Source organism: Populus euphratica, unplaced genomic scaffold (assembly GCF_000495115.2).
Source record: "Populus euphratica unplaced genomic scaffold, PopEup_1.0 scaffold563.1, whole genome shotgun sequence".
Taxonomy (NCBI): Eukaryota; Viridiplantae; Streptophyta; class Magnoliopsida; order Malpighiales; family Salicaceae; genus Populus; species Populus euphratica.
Genome location: NW_011500438.1, coordinates 36,001 through 55,997, shown reverse-complemented (window position 1 = coordinate 55,997; position 19,997 = coordinate 36,001). Strand labels below are relative to the sequence as shown.

The following is a 19,997-nucleotide window of genomic DNA, read 5'->3' as shown; positions in this document are numbered from 1 at the left end:
CTGCTGAACTTATGGCACCATTGTTCAACGGAATCTCTTCAGCTCCACCTGTGGCACAACCGAAACCACTTATCAGGTTGGCATTTCAATGTTATGGAAAAAGCGAAATCTAAATTGTGAGAACAAAATTTTAATTGGAAGGCAGCTGCTGTAGTTTAGACTGTTGGTTTTGATATTTGATCACCTTTTTGCCGGGACCTGCAAGGCAAACTGAAAATATATTTACTTTCCATGTGCTGGCAGGTTGAACTTTACTTCCTTGGGCAAAGCTGCTGGCAAAAGCACATGATGTGTTGCGAAATATAGTCAGTGGGAGCAAAGTTGCCTGAGGGTGGTTCAGATTTTATATGTAAGAGAAGGAAAAGATCCTTTTTCCATCACCGTTTTGTTTTTCTTTTTGTAACAACAGTTGAAGTGAATAAAATCTGAGCTATCAAAATTCCAACCTCTCGTCTGCCTCGGATAAAATTCAGTGTAGATTTTGAATGCGAGGCCAACCATACTCAGCAAATCCATCTATAGGGCTACTGTAAATGATCCTCTATATTTTCTATTCTATTTTAGGGGAAGCACATTTAGCTGTCCCCAGTCTAAGCTTATGTTGATTGTCTGAATTCAAGCAATTTGGGGCCTTTATTGATTATGTTTGTTTTTAATTTACACAACAGATGTCTGCAGTTCTGCCAGGCCATCCTGTCTTTGGCCTTAGCGATGCATATATTGATCAGGGGGCATTATTTAGAAGAAATGTGAGGCTTGAATGTTACATGTAAGAAACGCAAACATGAAAAGTGATGTTTTTTTTGAAAGGTTTGTAGCCATGAAGCGAAATATGAGGCCATGGGACCTGGACCTGGATGATCAAACAAATATTATCACGACCTCTCTCATCTAACATGAAAGAGATACCAGCATGATTTAATGCCCAAGAATGATCAAAGATGTATTTAATGAGTTTGCTATATTTTAACAAGTGATAATAATAGATCTTGATTAATTTAATTTATATATAACTACTTTGTTGGCTAAGCAACTTTGGTTGTTCATAGTTTATTTTTAAATTGCAAACTTTAACTCTAATAAGTATAATTTTGAACCTGGATAAATTTGATTAGAAATTTTTAGAGATCTTATTTTATATTGGATTGAATTTTTAAGGCATTCGAACATCGAGAAGGCTTTATTAAAAGTTATTGTGCGAGAATTGTATTAGATTTTTTTATTTATTTAGAACCCTTCTATTATTTTTTTAGTATTATTTATGATATTTTTATTTATTATAAATAAGTTTATTTAACTTGTTTTTAAGTGTTTTTTTTTTATAGACTTGGATTTCAGCTATTATTATTGTGTGTGAGGTTTTGCTCACACTTTTAATTCTTTATTGAACTACTTGACTTATCAAAGAATTGACATGGTTTCGTAGTGACTTCTATACTTTTCGTTCGCATCTCTTTATAGATATTGGTTGGGGGGTTCGATTATTTATAGTTTTAATGTCATGGTATAGATTATCATTGTGTCAAACTTAATTATAAGTTTAAATTTAGTTTTCTTGAGAAGGTTGATTTGACTATGAATTCTTGAATTGTTGTATCCATTGGGTTCCTATTAGTTGGGATTCCATCTGGGAGCTAAAGAAAGCATTGTGTAACTCGTTAGGAAAGCAAAGAATTATAAGGAGAGGTGAGTATTTTTGGTTCGATTTGATTTTCATTTAAAAAAATAATCAAAATAATTTTTTTTTTTAATTCAAAGCTAATACCAAATCAAAACCAATCCAAACAACCAGTATCAATTTTTTTTATGTTAACAAAACAAAAAAAAAACTATATAATTTTTATTGGTCTTTTTGTAACTTAATATGAGCTTTTTAAAGCCTTTAATTGATGTAAAAAAATCTATTCAATTGTATAATTTTTAAAGTTTTTCAGTTGGGTTTCTTTTTGTGACTTTTATGGTTTTTTAAAAGCTGGTGACTAGTGATATATTTCTCCACATTGGATATATTTCACTAGTAACTGGATCTCTCAAATCATATGATTTCTTTTTAACTAATACTAGAACCTTTCAGTCTTGCTTGATGTTTTTCATAACTTTCAAAATAGATTGGTCCTTGAATAATCTGGAGAATTGGGATATCCTGGCTGTCCTTGACGGATGCTATATGCCCCTGAATTGCCTTACAATGAAAACAGCTGCGTAATTAATATACCCCAACTACTCCAATTAAAGGCCTTTATCGTCTTTACCTAGAACTTATTAAATGTATAAATACGTGTTATTAATGCGTTTTAATCGTAGATTATTTGTTAAAAATGACAAGCTAGCATACATGTGCCTTTTAAAAAGAAATTGAAGAATTATTGTCAAAACATAATCTGGGCCATATAGGTTTCTAAACACATTGCTTTTGGTCATCACAAACCATATTACCAATTCCAAGCATCGTTGACTACAAATAACTAGCAAATAACATCAAATCATCAATAACATGTATGAAGTTTCAATTCCTAAAACTATCAAATTTTATCTAGCCTACAAATCTTTATAATTTGGATTCAAATTTAGTTGCCTAAAAATATTTTGGTCTTAACAAGCCTTTTAAATTCAAGATCAATAATATTGCTTCACGATGTATTAATTAAACTAAACTAAACTAAACTAAAAAAAAACATTGTTTTTTTTTAATGAAAAATAACCTAATTAGAAAGTTTTTATCATATTAAAAACATCAAACACACCTTAAAAACAAATATAAAATCGTATAATTAACATAACAACAGCAAAAAAAAAAAAAGACAGCCCTCTTTGTAAATATAAATGTAGACCAAATGACAACCAAAATCTCCTTATATAGGCCACATGGACACTACTTTTAAATTATAAGATATACCCTTGAAACCATATAACAACTAATGTTTTTTTTGCTCTTCTTTGTAAAGTTTTGCTTTCACAAACTTAGTGCCCTTTCCATACTAGATAAATTCTTGTACTAGGCTCATAAACCTTCACAACTAGGGTATTTTCTCAATATTCATCTCCTCATTTTCTCCTCCTTCTTAGCTCTGATTTTCAGAGGTTATTTATAGGGTTTTGCTCAGATTTTTTTGTAGTTAGATTCAATTAAAGATTGATCAGTCTTGGCCCTTTGATCAAAATGTAAAGGTTTTGAACAAAAATAAAAATAAAAATTGAAAGCTCTATACTAGGTTGGTTTTGCAATGGTGGTTTTGGTTTTGGGGATTTTAGTGATTTTACCAAACTTGGAGATTAGGGAGCTGTTTTTTGGTCTTCTACTTTTAAGAGGAATACGTTTAACCCTTAATAATAATTTATTGAGAAAGTTTTGAGTTTGAACACATGAAAAAGTCAGTGGTTTTTTCAAATGAGTGTCACAATTATGACTGACTGGATTGATCGCTTTCAAGGCCTGGTCAGAGCAGCTCTAACTTCAACATTGTTAGAGACCACCTGAAGTTGGTAAGAAAGGTGTATATCTTTTGTTTGGATCCAATCTTGCTTAATTTGAAGATCTATAACTTCATAATTAGTATTTAAAAGTGCATTTTTATCAAGGTTTTATATCATGATTTTGCACTTGAAGTATTAATAACTCCTTAATTAGAGTATGTTTTATAATAATAAGTCTGATAACATAAGATACCTTTAATTTATGGTAAATGCTCATTTTAAATGCAGGTATTCTCACAATTCAAAGGATTGATTGTTATGATTAACTATTGGAAGTGAAAGGACAAAAAAAAGGCTAAGCTTAGAAAGGAGATGCCGATTCAATTCAAATTTGAACACTGTTTAGTCATTGGATCATAGCTAGAGCTATAGATCTTGGATTTCAGATTAATTTATATGGATGGAAAGATAAGAAATAGGTCTAAAATTTCATGGTATGGAAAGACCCAAATTTTTCATTTTTAAATTCAAAGTTTGGCCACAAAAAAGAAGTCAGAATTTGTCCTGCAATCCAGCCCAAACACTACTCAGAGTTTTACCCATAATTGGAGTTTTAAAAGGCTAAATGATGTGAAAGTTGGTGGGTGGAAGGAAAAGATAATGTACAACAACTTTTATGAGATGATCAGCTCAAATTTTGATGGCATAAATGACATTTCATTCAGACAAGAACTTAAGAGCTATCCACCACGTCCACCAGCAGCACTGCTCAGTATTTTAGACATACCTCGAGCTGTAGTGCTCCAAATGCTTTGCAATTTGGTTGGTTGAAGGAAAAGATAATTTCCAACAATGTTCATGAGAACACTTTGCCAAATTCTGATTGTATCAATGTCAATTCATCCAACCAAAATGCTTGAGTCCTACTATCTACCAAGTTCACTAAATCAATAGTTGGCCACTACATCAATTATCAATTACCAAATAAATAGTTCTGAATTTTAGAATATAAAAGGAGGCATTTTCCATTAATTGAGGCATCTTGTTTTTCATATCAAGATCATATTCTTGCTCTCTCTCTTTATATTTTTGTAATGCTTAAGTTTTGCTTTCATTAATCTCTTGTTCATGCTTTTCATTTCCTTTATTGTACTTAATTAACTTATATCATGTTTATGTTTTTATATTGTTTATTTAAGTTTTTCTTCTTCATAATGTCTAGCTAAGTTAATTATGTCAAGGTGAAAACGTTTCAATAATGGTGTTAGGATAAGTATAATATAAACTCAATATGAATTTTAATGCTTATATCCTAAACAACTTGCTATTAACATGTCTTATTATTTTTATCTTATTAATTCTTAATACCTTACTTGTTAAATGGTCAATCTAGATTTGTGTTGTATAACACTTAGTATATCAAATACTTGATCCTTTATAGTCTTCGGCCGATATCGTTATTATGAGAGGAACTTGATTTATTGTCAACATAAATTAACATCATGAATACTTAATAAAATTTATAAGTATGGTGTTACATAAATAAGATGATTAATATGATCATGTTGATAATTTATAAAGAGTTTATACTTTACTTATCTCTAATACTATTAATGTATCCTCTAACATTGATATTTGTTTTTATATTGTATAATCTTCACATTAATCTTACATCTCAAAGTCCTCTTTAACTCATCTTCATCTTCATCATCATCATCATCATCATCATCATCATCATCATTGTTGTTGTTGTTGTTGTTGTTGATCTTATTATTATTATTATTATATAGTTAACTTTCCTATGGTTCGACCTTGTCTTGTCGGGCTATTTATTACTTTGATACTCCTGCACTTGGGATAAGACATCAACTCTTTGATCGTGTCACTTCACATTCTTTCAACTCGATCAATTAAGAATTTAAAAATCCAAGAAAAGCTGATTGGGGACAAGATGTTGAAGACTTCTATGGAAGAATTGAGATGTAAATGTCTAATTTCATGGGTATGGGATTGTAGAGGGGGTATTTCTTAATTGAATGATGCCAGTTACAACTTGTAAGATGGTTAAAAATATCACATTTATTCATTTGAAGATATCTTGTATCAGCCCAGCCTAACATGTTGTATATTGTCTACTTTGACTCACCTTAACCCGGCTTTCATGCTTCACAATTTTGTTTCTGGTAGCCCACAGGCCCTAAAACATGTACAACATATTGGCAACCAACACTACTAATACGGCCAACAACCAACTCCTTACTTGCCAATGTGGGATATTACAATCTACCCCCTTTAAGGAGCCCAACGACCCTGTCGGCATAACCGGAGAGCCAGTAAGGTTGGCTCTGATACCAAATATAACAGCTTTACTCAATATGCTGTATATTGTTTGCTTTGGCTCAGCCTAACCCAGCTTCCACGCGTTATGGTTTTGTTTCTGGCAGCTCACAGGCCCCAAAACGCGTACAACATGTTGGCAACCAACACTACTAATAAAGCCAGCAACCAACTCCTCACCCGCTAATGTGGAATATTACATATCTACTTAACTAGTAAAAATTACTAAATAAAAAGATCAATAATGGGTGAACGACACGTTATTTAGGTTAAACCTTATAAATTAGGGTTTTTTAATTTGACATTTGGCCAATTTTAATTTGGTCCCTACTCTTCCATTTATTTTTAATTGCACCCATAATTATCTCCCAACTTATAATTACATGTAATTGCATCCTCATAAAATTCAAATATCAGCCTTAAAGTTCAATACCTTTTATAAACAAGTCTTTGGTTTTAATTTGTTCATTTTCATCCTTAATTGATTTCCAAAATTTTAATTCCTTTCAATTTCCTCTAATTTCACCAATTTCTACCCCTGAAAATGTGAGCCATTTACATGTTGATCTTTTGTCTTGGAAATTTACAATTAAGTCCTTAAATGACCTCTAAACTTTGATTTTTTCACAAATAAACCCTTAATTTAACCAATTAAACCTTTCAAATTCTAATTTAAATATCCAAACTTCAATTTCTTTCAATTAACACCTAAATTGACTCAAACAATTGATTTTCCTTGCAATTAAGTCCTTAATAAAATCAATCAAGCCTTCCAAAATTTTCATTGAGTCCTTATCCATAAAATTGTGTTTCTTTACGTTAAATAAAAATATTTTCATCAATTAGAACTTTTTTTAGTTTGAATTTGATTGTAAATTTTGTTAATCTTGTACATTTTAGTTCTTCAACTTTTCCACTGTCATCTTGGTCCTCCACCACCATTATATATATATGTATATATATATATATATATATATATTATGTGTGGTAAAAAAGAGTAATAATTAAGATGAATGATACATGAAATGTGACATAAAGAACCATATAGACAAAGATATATATAAGAACATAGAACACATAAATCACAAATAATTAACCCATAGTAAATAGTTTAGATAATTCAACATAAAACATGTACAAATAATTAACCCATAGTAAATAGTTTAGGCAATTCAACATAAAACATGTACAAAACACATCAAGCATATTATCCTAAAAATTAAATGAATATAGTTTAGGTTTAATTCCTAGTGGAGTCGCCATTCTTTCACATGGATATCTCAACCATCTAATTATATGAAAGAGGATAAAAAAAATAAAAATAAGCCACTACTTTTTTTATGGTAACTAGAAACTCTAACTGGTCTTTCTAATTATATGAAAGAGGATAAAAAAAAAAAGCCACTACTTTTTTTTATGGTAACTAGAAACTCTAACTGGTCTTTTAAAAGTTTTTTTTGGTATAGACTAATTATGTTAAAAGGAAGATGATAATCACCCTACAACATCCCATCTTATGGAAGCTATATTATTGTTTGATTTTAATAATAAAAATATCTATTGTGAATACATGCTAATATTTCACCAAAACTAAATACATGCTTATTAGAGGTAAAAATTATAAGGATAGTGATTTGAGATTTAGGCTTTACAATGAAATTTAATTCTCATTTTTTTTAATTATAGGGGAAATTTGAAATAATAATAAATGGGGACTTAAGTTTTGAATCGTTTCTTTTCATTACCCAATTTATATTAATCCACCATAAATTAATTATTTCACTAAGCATGTCAACATAAATATTTGAACCAATCTATTTAATTTAAATGAGCATAATCAAATGCGAAAAGAAATCATGAACACATAGTAAATTTATTCAAATCAACATCAATAAACATATGCAATTTAAAATTTAACAAACAAACAAAAAATTATTATAAAAATAAATAAATTATATATTGGAATACAAAATTGACCTTCACGAGTCATGAGAGTTGGCTAGAACTCGACCAAAGTGAATGGAATGAAAAGAAATAGTGTGCTAAAAAAATAGTGTTGACATATGTACTGTAAATGAGAAGGATTAGTCAGGATTGCAAGCATCAATTGTATGTTTTATTAGGTTGGGAAGGCACACAAACCACCCCACAACATGCATGAATCCTTCCTTCTAGAAAATGTTGACTATCTCTATTGAAACTAGAAGATTAGAAATTCAAAAGTTGCTGATGTGCTACATTTTTTTAGATTGTTATCAGTTTTGAGTTTTTGTTGTTTCTTTGTCTTTTTTTATTGTTTGCTTAGGTTTTTTATTTGCAAAAGTCTCTCCCTTAATTTTTCTTTATGTGTCCTCTCTTTCTATCTTCACATCTATTTATATTGCATGAGATTTTTTAGAAAACACGAAAACTAAACTAGAAAAAATAATTTTGGAAACCATATTATTTCTTTCTTGACTATAGATTCCTAATCAATCAAATTTTCATATTCTTAATATGTAGGATCTCTTTCAATAATTTTTTATTTTTTCTTGATCCTTTTATTTATTTTTCTTTTACTCTTTTCCATAGTCTTCCATTATTTTAAGTCTTTAATCACATTAGTCCCTTGTTCTCTCTTTTGTTTTATTTTGCTCCCCAAATTCTCTCTCTCTCTCTCTATATATATATATATCATAAAAATAAAATTAAATATAATAGTTAGGAGTTAAAAAAGGTCATGACAAAATAAAAAATTAAGAAAACAAGTCATGAAGGATTGTAACAAAAAGGCTTTTGTAAAAAATATATATTAATATTATTAAGAAAGAAAGAAAAATTGAATTATGCATTATTAAATAAAGTCCTTAATTAATTATTTTCAATTAAAAAATTTCATGACTTGTTTGATTTTAAAAAATTAATAATTGATGATAGGCATTGCTTCACCTTATTTTTTTTTTTAAATAATTAGACAATCATATTTGGGATCAAAATGAGAAATCATAGTGAACACATGAAACTTGTTACCCTATTAATGCTCTTATTTGGATCAAATTTTATTTTATTTTATTTTAGAATCCATTGGAAACACAAAATAAATATTCACAAGCAAGCAATCAAATAAAATCAAAGATAAAAGAATAAATTTATTAAGCTTTTGTTTTTGTTTTTTAGAGTTTTTCTAGCAATTAGAATTGGGATGAATGAAAGAAAAGGCCAGAGGAGGAGAAGAGACATTGATATAAATTATACCTAGGCATTTAGGAAGGAAATTTGTTGTATTTAATGGCATATGAACTAAAATAGAAAGGGCTAAAAGTTTAAATCAATGGCACATAAAATGAAAAGGCCACGCAATTGGGTTTTGAAAGGCAATCTCACAACCTGGATTTTTCACGCAATTGGGTTTTGAAAGGCAATCTCATAACCTGGATTTTTATTTTTTCATTGGCTTAAGTATTAACAACATAGATGATGCATCATCTAGAGTGACAAATAATATGTCGTTTGAAAGGCTAATTTCTGACTACTAAAGAGGTAGTTGAAAAATTAAATTGTGTTACTTTTGACTAAGAAAAAACAATTTTAAATCTATATTCACCTAAAAAACCTAATAAATACCCTAATAATCTAAAACAAAACACCAAAATCTGAACTCAAAACAATTTTAATTGATCGATAAACACAAAATCAAGTTAAGAAAAAATATTTATCAACCCAATTTATTTTTTCAAGCATAAAAGACAAAGAAACGCTTAAATAAAACTCCTTTCATCAAAAGAAACTATTTAACACTAAGAACCCTTTATTTTCTCTCAAACCTATAGATTTAAAAATGAATAAAATAAGTTTTAGTTCAAATAAAAAGCTACAAAAAACTAAAAGAACATAAAATGAATATGAAGATATTCACAAGCTAAAATCAACAAGAATGTGTGGCATCAACAATGTTAAAAAAAAGAAAGAAAAGCTTGTTGCTTGCTATCAAATTTGGTCCCTCAAGTTTTAATTTTTCTCTATAAATTTTTATTTTATGTTGTAAAATAAAGCATCAATCTAATATAAATTTTTTTTTCTCATAGTAATAAGCCCATAGAAAGCAAATATAAATAGATTATTAAGTGTAATTCTCAATGAAAGAAATATACAAGGATTAAATAGAAAAATTTTATTTGTGGATTAGAAAGGAAAAATTTCAAAGAAAAAAAAAACCATGTAAATTCATAGTAAACTGAAGTATGTCCATAGTACAACAACAAATGTTTCACCACACAACTCAAATTTCTTCTTAATAAAACAAGAACTATAATAAAAACAATTTTAAAAAACTCAGAGTATTATGTGGTTTGGTCTATTAATACTTTAGTACATGACATTTAATTTCTTCTTCTAGTTATTGTTTTTATAAATTAATATAAGCTCTTAATCTTCTTAATTTTTCTAAATCTATCTTTCTTTTCTAATTTCATTAAATCTAGAAAAAATAAATGTGATATCTCTCAACATATTAGCATATACTTCTTGTAGGTAACAGGATGTCATTATTTACATATGTTTTATAATGCAATTAAATGAGCAAATTAAAAAAGTGAAAAAGAGATATTTTCAACATAAAAATCATTCATATCTCTAAAAACACATGGCATGATTGAGAAAAATTAAAAAAACTATTGATTCACATTTAAGTTTGAACCTAAAATTACATAATTTGATAGAAAAATTGAGACTTAAATTAAAAAAAAGAACTAGAGCATTTAATTTCATCAAATTAAATTGATATGCGAATGCGTAGTGGGGTTGTTTAGAGTAACTAAGCAACTAAAGAAACTAAGGAAACCAAAAAAATGACAAAAAAATATTACGTGTGTAGGGCGTTACGATAATTGTTTTTTTGAAGTGGTAACTTTTTGGTGTTGGGAGAAAGAATAAAAAATTCTTTTTCTTATCAATAAAAAAAAGCATGAAATTATCACTTAGTATTTTGATTACTAGAAACTCTAACTGGTTTTAGAGTTTGGATAAGAGAATTGATTATGTATAGAGATGACATATTGCCCCTTATCATACTTTATCTAAGTTAAGTTGCATTATTTATTTATTTGATATAAACTAAGATATTGTTATGTTTTCTAGTCATTGGTCTGTTTAATATTTTTAAAATATCCTCTTTAGTAAGAAAATTATTATTTTATCAGATTAAAGCCTAGCTATTTTAGATTCAAAATATATTTTTATATATATTTTTTTTAATATCAAGAATACATCTTATGTCTAAATTTATAATCCTTGATATTAGGATAAACAAAATAATATTGTTTTGATAGTTTTAAAATATAAATCAAGTTTTCATGGTTTAAATTGGTTACTAAATCTAAAAATTCATATAAAAATAATAATATTATTTTTATGATTTTTTAATATACTAAAATATACAAATATAATTTATTTAATATGTTTGGGAATGTGGTTGTTTTTGCTTTTCACTCGGAAATGCATTAAAATATTTTTTTATTTTTTAAAAATTATTTTTGATATCAACGCATCAAAATGATCTAAAATACTAAAAAAATTATTAATTTAAAATAAAAAATAAAAATTTTTAAAATAAAAAAACAAATAAATAAAAAACAAAATTGTAAGATTTTGGGTTTTGAATTAAGGGAAAACTTGGGCTAAATATGAAAATGAACCTCCATGCTATATGAAGCCAATCTTTTAAACACATAAAGATGCAGCAAGACCAAAACAATGCATTTTAGCCCACGATTAGAATTCTGCTTATCATGCGATGGTGCACTCGTTTAAAATACAAAGACCTAAATTAATTACCCTCTAGCAATTGCCATGGCTCAGCATTATTGAAGAGGAGAAGCACACAATCCTTAATTAAAACCAAGCAATGAGGTATATACTCTTGCTCTAATCACGACACAATCCATGTTTGAGCTTATACAAATAAGCTCTGTCTACTGTCCAACATACACATAAATACTGTATTTAAATGCAAATCCGTAAGGTCATCAGAATCATCCACACAAAAAATAAAAATAAAAATAAAAATAAAAATAAAATAAAATAAAATAAAATTGTTTAATCCTAGCTATGCAAGTTTTATTGTCTAATCCCAAATATTGAATATCATAAATCCAAAAACAACTTAAAGGGCGTGTTTGGGAGTATTTAACTTATATAAAAAAAAAAGTGTTTGGGAGTATTTTTCAAAAGTGATTTTGAAAAAAAATGAATTTTTTTTATTTTGAATTAATATATTTTTGATATTTTTAAATTATTTTAATATACTGATTTCAAAAATAATTTTTTAAAAATAAAAAAAATATTATTAGTATATTTTTCTAGATAAAAAATACTTTAAAAAATAACCATAATTATATTCAAGAAAAAATACTTTGAAAAATAACCATAATTATATTCAATCTACTCCATGTTTCAAATTTTATACAACTAAAATGCAAGATCAAAGGGAAAGAAATGAAGATTTTTTTTTTAATTCGAAAAAACTTTATTTTTTAAAAATATATTTTATAAATTTAAATAAATAAATACAATCCTAATTATCCTAGTCTATTATAAAAAATACATACTCTGACTTCAAATTGAAATATGTTGTGGGAAGTTCTCAAATTCTTTGCTATCATGTGACGTACCTTGCTATTGCTGCAAAAAATGGCAGGCTTCCTCGGCTTTGACAGTAAAGTTGGAGTCCCTCAAACTGCTACTCTCAGCATTAAATGAATCTGTTGTGGTTGCTTCTTCCTGAAACTGCTACTGCTAGAGAGGTTTGCTGCTGCTACTGTAGAGGTTGTCAGCGTGAAGGACAATCGGCTACAGGGGCTAGGTTGTGGAGATTCGCGGTTCAGCTGCTGAAGACTTGCTGGAGGATGATCTGAGCTGCTGCTGACGCTGCTGGATCTGGAGAAGACGTGATGGGTTGTTGGATTATGAAGAAGATAAAGTGTTGAAACTCCTGTTGGTGTTACTGCTCTGCTGGAACTTTGAGTCTGCTGTGCTGCCATGGTTGTTATGGACAGAGGAGCTGAAGGTGTGGAGAGATCGGTTGCTGTTGTAGTCGCTACGAATAGAAGGAAAATATGGATCCTGGTGCTGTGTTGTGATGCTAGTGTTGCTTTACTGGAACAAGGGAGATAAGTTGCAGCTGCAGGCTGTGCTGTTGTTTGGTGTGAAGAAGCGACGCTGGTGCAGAGCTATATGGCTGAGAAGACAATAGTGCAGCCGTCCCTGGCGTAGAAAAGAAGAAGCTGCTGTCCGATGAATGTGAGCTAGTGGAGGAGATATCAGTGCTGGAACCTCTGGAACTTTGTTGCAGGGACTGCCATTTAAAAGAGGTGAGGGAGAGGTAGAAAACACTGATTTCAGCAAAAAGGAAGGAAAAAAGAGGAAAATGGTGCTGCTGGGTTTCTGAACCGGGTCTTTGGATTGTAAAGAGATGGTAGCTTATAACCGTGTCCTGGGTTGTTGCTCTCGGTTAAGATTTTTTGTGTTCAATCTTCTTCTCCAGGAACAAAGCTGCAGGCGAGGTGATCTAAATGGCCAACTGATGTTGTGTTTATGGCTACTGAGGAAAAAGAAAAGAAGAGCTGGACTTCCTTTGAACTGAAATAGGGAAGCGGCTAGTGTTTGTTGCTAGTGGCGTGGTGTTGTTTCTGGGTGCTGGAAAAATTGAGAAGGCTGATGCAGTCCTGGCTATGAGATAGTGTTTATGGCAGTCCTCCCCAAGTTTTTTTGGGTTAGGGTTTTGTAGGATATTCATGGGAAAAATGGGAAGATTTTAGGGTTCATGATTTAATGAAATCTCGATCTTTAATGCTGAAGAATAAATTTCATCTTTTCATTAAAGTTGATGACAAAAACTTGTCCTAATTGCAACTAACAAAGAAGAATACAAGATTGTTTTTTCAGGCGGAAGAGTGCTAGATAGTGCTTTTGGAAGAAAATTGAAATGTGTTTTTAAAATAATAATAGCTGAAATTATAGCTTAAAGTGAAATAAAAATATTAGGGGAAAAGTTGATAAGGAAATTCCTAATCAGTCCTAATCTTTTGATTTTTTTTACAATTTTACCTTTGTTCTTCTTTGATTGGACCCTTAAATTTTTGTGTTTTTTTACAATGTCGTACTTAATTTTGAAATTCATCAATTTAAGTATATATTCACCTCAAAATTTTAATTTTTTTGTAATTTTGTTCATGATTTCACCCAATTAAGTTTGTGAAAATTAAATTTGATCCTCTAAAATTCTAATAGTCATTGAATTTTTACAAACTAAAAGACAAGGTAAATTTAATGTCAAATTAAATGTTCAAATTAGGCTTTCAAACTTAATGTTTCACAAATTAAGTCTCTAATAAAATTAATTTGACAATTAAAAATCTAATTAAGTCCTTACACTTAATTAATTCTTCTTATTTGATCCAAATTAATTTTTAAAATTAATCAATCATTTAATTGGGTTCATGATTAAATCTAATTGGTCTATTAAAAGTCTATTGAAGTCCATAGACTTATTTTTTATATAATTTCGCTCAATAATCATTCAATTTGACATTAAATTTACATTGTCTTTTAGTTTTAAGTATAATGAGGTACAATTAAACTTTTAATTTCATTCAAAACTCCAACTTAGTTTCTCCATGCATTTGAAACCCTTCTCAACCTATTATTGTCAAGTTGCTAGTCTTTTTCATTTTCATGTTTTATTTTTCATTGCTTTTCATTTTCATATGGTGTTTCTTCAATTCTAGTTCTTGACATTTTTAACATGATTTTATTCATGTCATTTTTAATAGTCTATCTTAAGAGTTTTAAAGTTGTTTAAATTCTAGTCTTGTCTAATGGGACTCTTGGTCTTTCCTCACTCACTTTATAAGAAGTTTATGTAGCTAGATTTCATAGTCGTAATATTTTCTACATGTCTTTTGGGTTATAGATTTAGGTAGTTTCGTTGTAATTTTCATTCATGTGATTGATTTCTAATCAAGGAGAGGTGTAGTTGATGAAGTTGTAAAAAATTCACAAGGAAAGATTGAGGGTGTTTTTTATGGGCTAATAAAACTAAAGCTAGAGGAGTTGGTGGACTTGGCGACACTTGCAAGAAAAATAATTTAATACTGAAGTTAGTCTAGTGTTTGTACAAGTGATAGAAAATGAGTTGTATTTATGTATAAAGAGATAATGAATGATATTCTTTAGTCTGAAATGTTTCTTAAGCTTGTTTAAATCTTATATTTAGACTTGTGTTGTGTTGAACTTATGTTAAGTCTCGTGTTGTCTTGAGATATAAAGTTTAGAGAGATCAACCCTTTTATGCTCTTAGAGACATCTGTTTTTATATAATTTTTTAAGATAAAGATCTTAAGAAATATCTTACTTTTAATATATTTTATATAAATATCAAAATTGTAAGATGTGCGTGAGAGCACGTGCATTGTATAAAATACCATAGAAACAATGAGAATGATAGAAAATAAGGATTAGGTCACTTAGCAATGGCCAGGTTGTTTGATGATGGTGGGCCTGGCTAGACCTGCTTGGAGTTAATGGGGCACGAGTTTCTGAAATGGGCTAGATGAAATTTACTTGGAGGCCAATTGGACTCGATCTAATAATTAATATTAATGTGTAGTTTTTTCATATATCATCAGAGCCCCTCAAGTCTTACAAACAAATATGTTTGGAAGACTTGATCTACCAAGAGTGGGGAAAGAAATACTTACAATGGGTAATGTTACTTTTTATATGTACAAGTCACTATAAAAGTTGTTTATAGATATAGATTTAAGGCATAACCACAAGTATAGCCATAAAGAGTGGCTAAGGGGATCATTATGAGAGTAGCCATTAACAAGTATAGCCATAAAGAGTGGCTAAGGGGATCATTATGATAGTAGCCATTAACATAGCCATGTGGGGCATAATCATGGGTGTAACTGCAGGCCTAACCACTTGCTTAGATGTTGGCATGTTGTTGGTGTAGATTTAGATATAGTCGTTGATATAGGAATATAGAGGGTGGCTGTGGGCATAGCTATTACCATGTCGAGGTTTTGTTAATCATGAAAAGAGCTTTTGAAAAATAATAATGAACTGTTTTTTTGTTCAGTTCTTATAGATGACACCAATGATGAGGCTAAAAGAAATCCCCAAGAAAAAGATTGAGAACACTTTCTATGAGCTGATAAAACTGGATTTAAAGGACTTCATAGGTCCAACAGCACTTGAAAAAAAAAAGCATTTTGATGCTTAAGTTAATATAGTATTTATAGATTACGAGGATAATGAGTTATATTTGGGTGTAAAGAGAGAATAAATGGTATTATCTAGTCTTAAATGTTCCTTAAGTCTTGTTTAAGCCATGCATTAAATTTATATTGTGTTAGATTTGTGTTGAATCTTGTTTTATCTAAAGACATAAAGTCCATAGAGATATATTTATATAGACTTTCTACTATAAATATTTTAAGAAAATGTGTATATTTTATAAAACACCTTGAAATGACGAGAATGACAAAGAAAAAGGATTAGGTCAACTACGTGAAGGTTGAGTTGTCTGATGCTTGTGGACTTGGCTAGGCTAATTTGAAGCTAATGGAGCGCGAAAATCTGATATAGGCCAGGTGAAGCCTACCTAGAGCTGATGGGACTCGACCAAAAAATTTATATTATTTTATAGTTTTTTCATATATCATTAATAATAGTACCAGTAAGGAAGAAAATGTATGTTTTATTGAGTTATTCAAGAGCCCACCAAATTTATTCTTATGTTGCTTCAAGTGGCTATAGCATGTTAAAGGAACAATTTTGGCTTGGCTGGGTATATTTTAGAATTGATAGTCGAGTTGATGATCCTCGTGTTCTTGTTGGAGGTTAACTTTGAAGTATATTTGATATTGTAATGAGTTTTATGGTTATGATTGAAAAAAAATAAGTTTTAAAAAATTACTTTGTCGTGGTTGGTTTGATTAAAATATATATTTGATTAAAATTATGGTTGAAATTGATATTAATTATAAAATAATAAAAAAATATTAATATTTTATTTTTTAATTTTATCAATAATTAATACATTGTAAAATTAATCATGTAAATTACAACATTGATTTTATTTTATTGTACCATTATTTACATGTTGAGGAGAGACTCAAGAACGTCAATCACAAAATAGGACTTCATGACCTCCCAATGCCCTACCCCCACACAACCAACACCTCATTACAGCTGTACACCAAAGTAAAACACAGGCAAGCCTAAACATGATTTCATAGTCCATAAAATGCCAAATCAGTAACCTATCATTATAACCTAACTTCCTTCACACGCTCTAAGTTGGAGAAACGAACAGTTAGATTGATAACTTGGTCAACTCAACTTAGTTTCTCCCACCCAACCTCAACTTAGTAGCCAAAAAATGGCTGCTTTACTACACCATTTCTCCTCACGGTCTCTTTCCTCTTTCAAAAACCAACAAAACCAATTCAAAAAACTGTTGAGGAATGTTCTTCATGCGTAGCATTTCTTGACAAATTTATAGTGGCTTCAAATTCTCTTGGCGTTGGAGCCAATTTGATCCTGTTTCTTGTATCACCTTGGGCTTTGAATTTGTCTCCTCTGGCTTAAAGTTATGCAATTAAGATATGATTTTATGGAAGCCGAAGGTTTTATTGGGGGTATTAAGAATGCTAGAATTTCTTTTCTTTTTCTGGTTTTTGTAATAAAAGAAGTTTGGGACTTATAGCTTAAACATATGCAGCTTATGAGTTGTACAGAAGATTCATGAAAACCTTTGATTCATATTCTGGTTCTATTGATGTTACAGCTTGAATTGTTGTTCTGGTCTCTCAATCGAGGAGAAGGAAGAAGAAGGCCATTTTCGTCTGTCGGGGTTATCAACAGTTAAAAAGAAGAAGGATACAGCACAGTCATGTGAACCGCAATAAAAAATGAAAAAAGCTAGTGAAAGATGCTTGCAAATAACTGAAGTTGGACGGACCTCAGTTTATTGGTGGATCCCACTAATAAAAAGACGGCCTTCTTTAGTGACCAAACTCTGTGGTTCTGCTCAAAACGTGAAAGCTGCCGCAAAAACAAACGCGCTGTGACAGTAATACTAATCTGTCATGCAACGATCAGAGCAGGGGACTGTTCAAATAAAATTCCTATTGGTCAACGTGCTGCTCACCTACCTTTGTCCAGTGATGTGCCAACCTCACAAGTACTAGCAATTAACTTAATTTTATTGTACTTGGCATGGTTCTGCTGTGGTTAGCAATTATGATTGTACGGGAATATTGTTATGGTTAGTTTTTATAATATTTTTTATTTTTAAAAAATTATTTTTGATATTATTACATTAATTAAAAAATATTAATTTAAATAAAAAAATTAAAAAAATTAAAATATTTTTAAAACAAGAATAAAAAAAATATTGCAGCAGCAAGAACACCGTCTTATGTCCAATTTCATGACAGTTGTGAATCTACATCGACATCACAGCTTCTGCTTTTATATTCTGCTTTCAGGCCTCATGGATGTTGGAGCTGGTGGCATAAGATCATCTTCCCCTTTGGTGCTGATCAGTTAGGCAAGAGGGACAAACTTAAACGTGCTGGAACCTTAGAGAGCTTCTTCAGCTGGTACTGTGCTATGGTCTCGGTTGCCATATTAGAAATAGAAGTATTAAATTATCATCCCAAGCCACACATGGTAGGTTTGTTATTTATTCTTTTCGTTCATTTGGCAACTCGCTTATCTCATAATGGTCTCCAGTTACTGGAAGCAAAATTAAAAGTTAAGGACCTGAATGGAAGAATCTCTAGCATGGCTCACTAAAGCGCAGTCTTAGACTTTTGCTTAGTGAAGGAGGCTTTTTTTCTTATTTGTGCGCGTTAAAACTATTCCAGCCTGTGGCTACGACATTTCTACTAAATTAGTATAAGTTAGAAATGTTCTTTAAGATGCTCTACAATGGGATAATTACATTTAGACAATTTTTCCAGATGATATTTAAGATGCTCTACAATGGGATAATTACATGTAACTTAATCTTTCTTTTCTCTCCGCAAAGATTACGAGTAGATGTCTTTGATCCATGAACAGCTTATTCAGGTTGGAAACCAGCAATCAAGTCTTTTAGACCCTCCTCGGGTACAAAATTAGAATTTTCAATCCCCCCCTCTTATCTTCCCTCTCTTACTAAGAAGACGTTCCTGTCAATTGTGAAGAAAGACTTTCATTCATTTCCTCTGTTTGCTTATATCATGTTGTAGCTGGCTCTGTACTTTACAGCTTCATTTAGACAATTTTCCCAGATGATACAAAAGCATGCTTTCACTGTGTGTAATTTGTTATGGTTTCTCCAATTAATAGTCACGTTTGGACCACAAAAACAGTAAACTCTTCCCCTTTACTGAATAGAGACCCATGCAATGGGTCAACGTTCTACCATCCATCCACGTTTTATGTAGTCCTGCCTTCAATATTCAATTATTTCATGCCCCCATAGTTTACAAATGCTTTCTTGGAAATGTAGCACTTTAGTGGGAACTGGTGAAAAGTCATTCGCTGATTTCAATTGTCCATCTTTTCCTGAATTTAGAGATTCATTATGAGCTCACAAAGAGGTATAAAATTTCATCAGACACATGTTCACGGCCTGAAGATGGGACTAATGAAATTTCATATGATTTGGCAGTATCAAGTGGAAGGACTCGCAAAACTAACTCTATAGAGAACACATGTTGCAAGCTTCACTTTGTAGAATTCTCGAGTTCCAAGTTCTGGAGTAGAGTAGAATGTTGGTAGGCTACTTCATGTCTCTTTTTTTCTGGGAGCATTCTTTGATTTCTATTTGCAATAGAACATACAACCCTGGAAGCCAAAAGAAGTCGGCATCAGAAAAAAAAGTTGGGTTTGTTGGGAGCAGATTGACACATGTTTGCTGTGCAAATAGGTAGACTTCAGGGTTCTATCAAGTCAAGTGGAAAATTACATAAGTTGGGATCAACCTAAGCAGCAGGTGATTAGATATCTCGTATCACACCAGCTTTATCATATTCAATGTTTTCTATTTACAAGCTCCTGCTATGCCTTTTCTTTTAATAGTTTTGAACATCAAGCAACAAATCCTGAAGGTTGGAGACTGCCTTCTCCATACACTAATAGTAGTAGTAGTAGTAGTAGTAGTAGTAGTAGTAGTAGTAGTAGTAGTAGTAGTAGTAGTAGTAGTAGTA

General features: G+C 30.4%; 1 protein-coding gene across 1 annotated transcript in view; it reads left to right on the top strand.

Moving 5' to 3' along the window:
• The window catches only part of PAPS1 (poly(A) polymerase 1), a 5,908-nt gene extending 5,265 nt beyond the window's left edge, over window positions 1-643 (top strand). The window contains exons 12-13 of the mRNA XM_011011325.1: window positions 1-76; window positions 244-643. The exon at window positions 1-76 is cut by the window's left edge and continues 1 nt beyond it. Coding sequence (XP_011009627.1) covers window positions 1-76; window positions 244-289 — 122 coding nt within the window. The 3' untranslated portion in view covers window positions 290-643. The remainder of the gene's footprint in view (window positions 77-243) is intronic.
• Window positions 644-19,997: the final 19,354 nt, after the last annotated feature.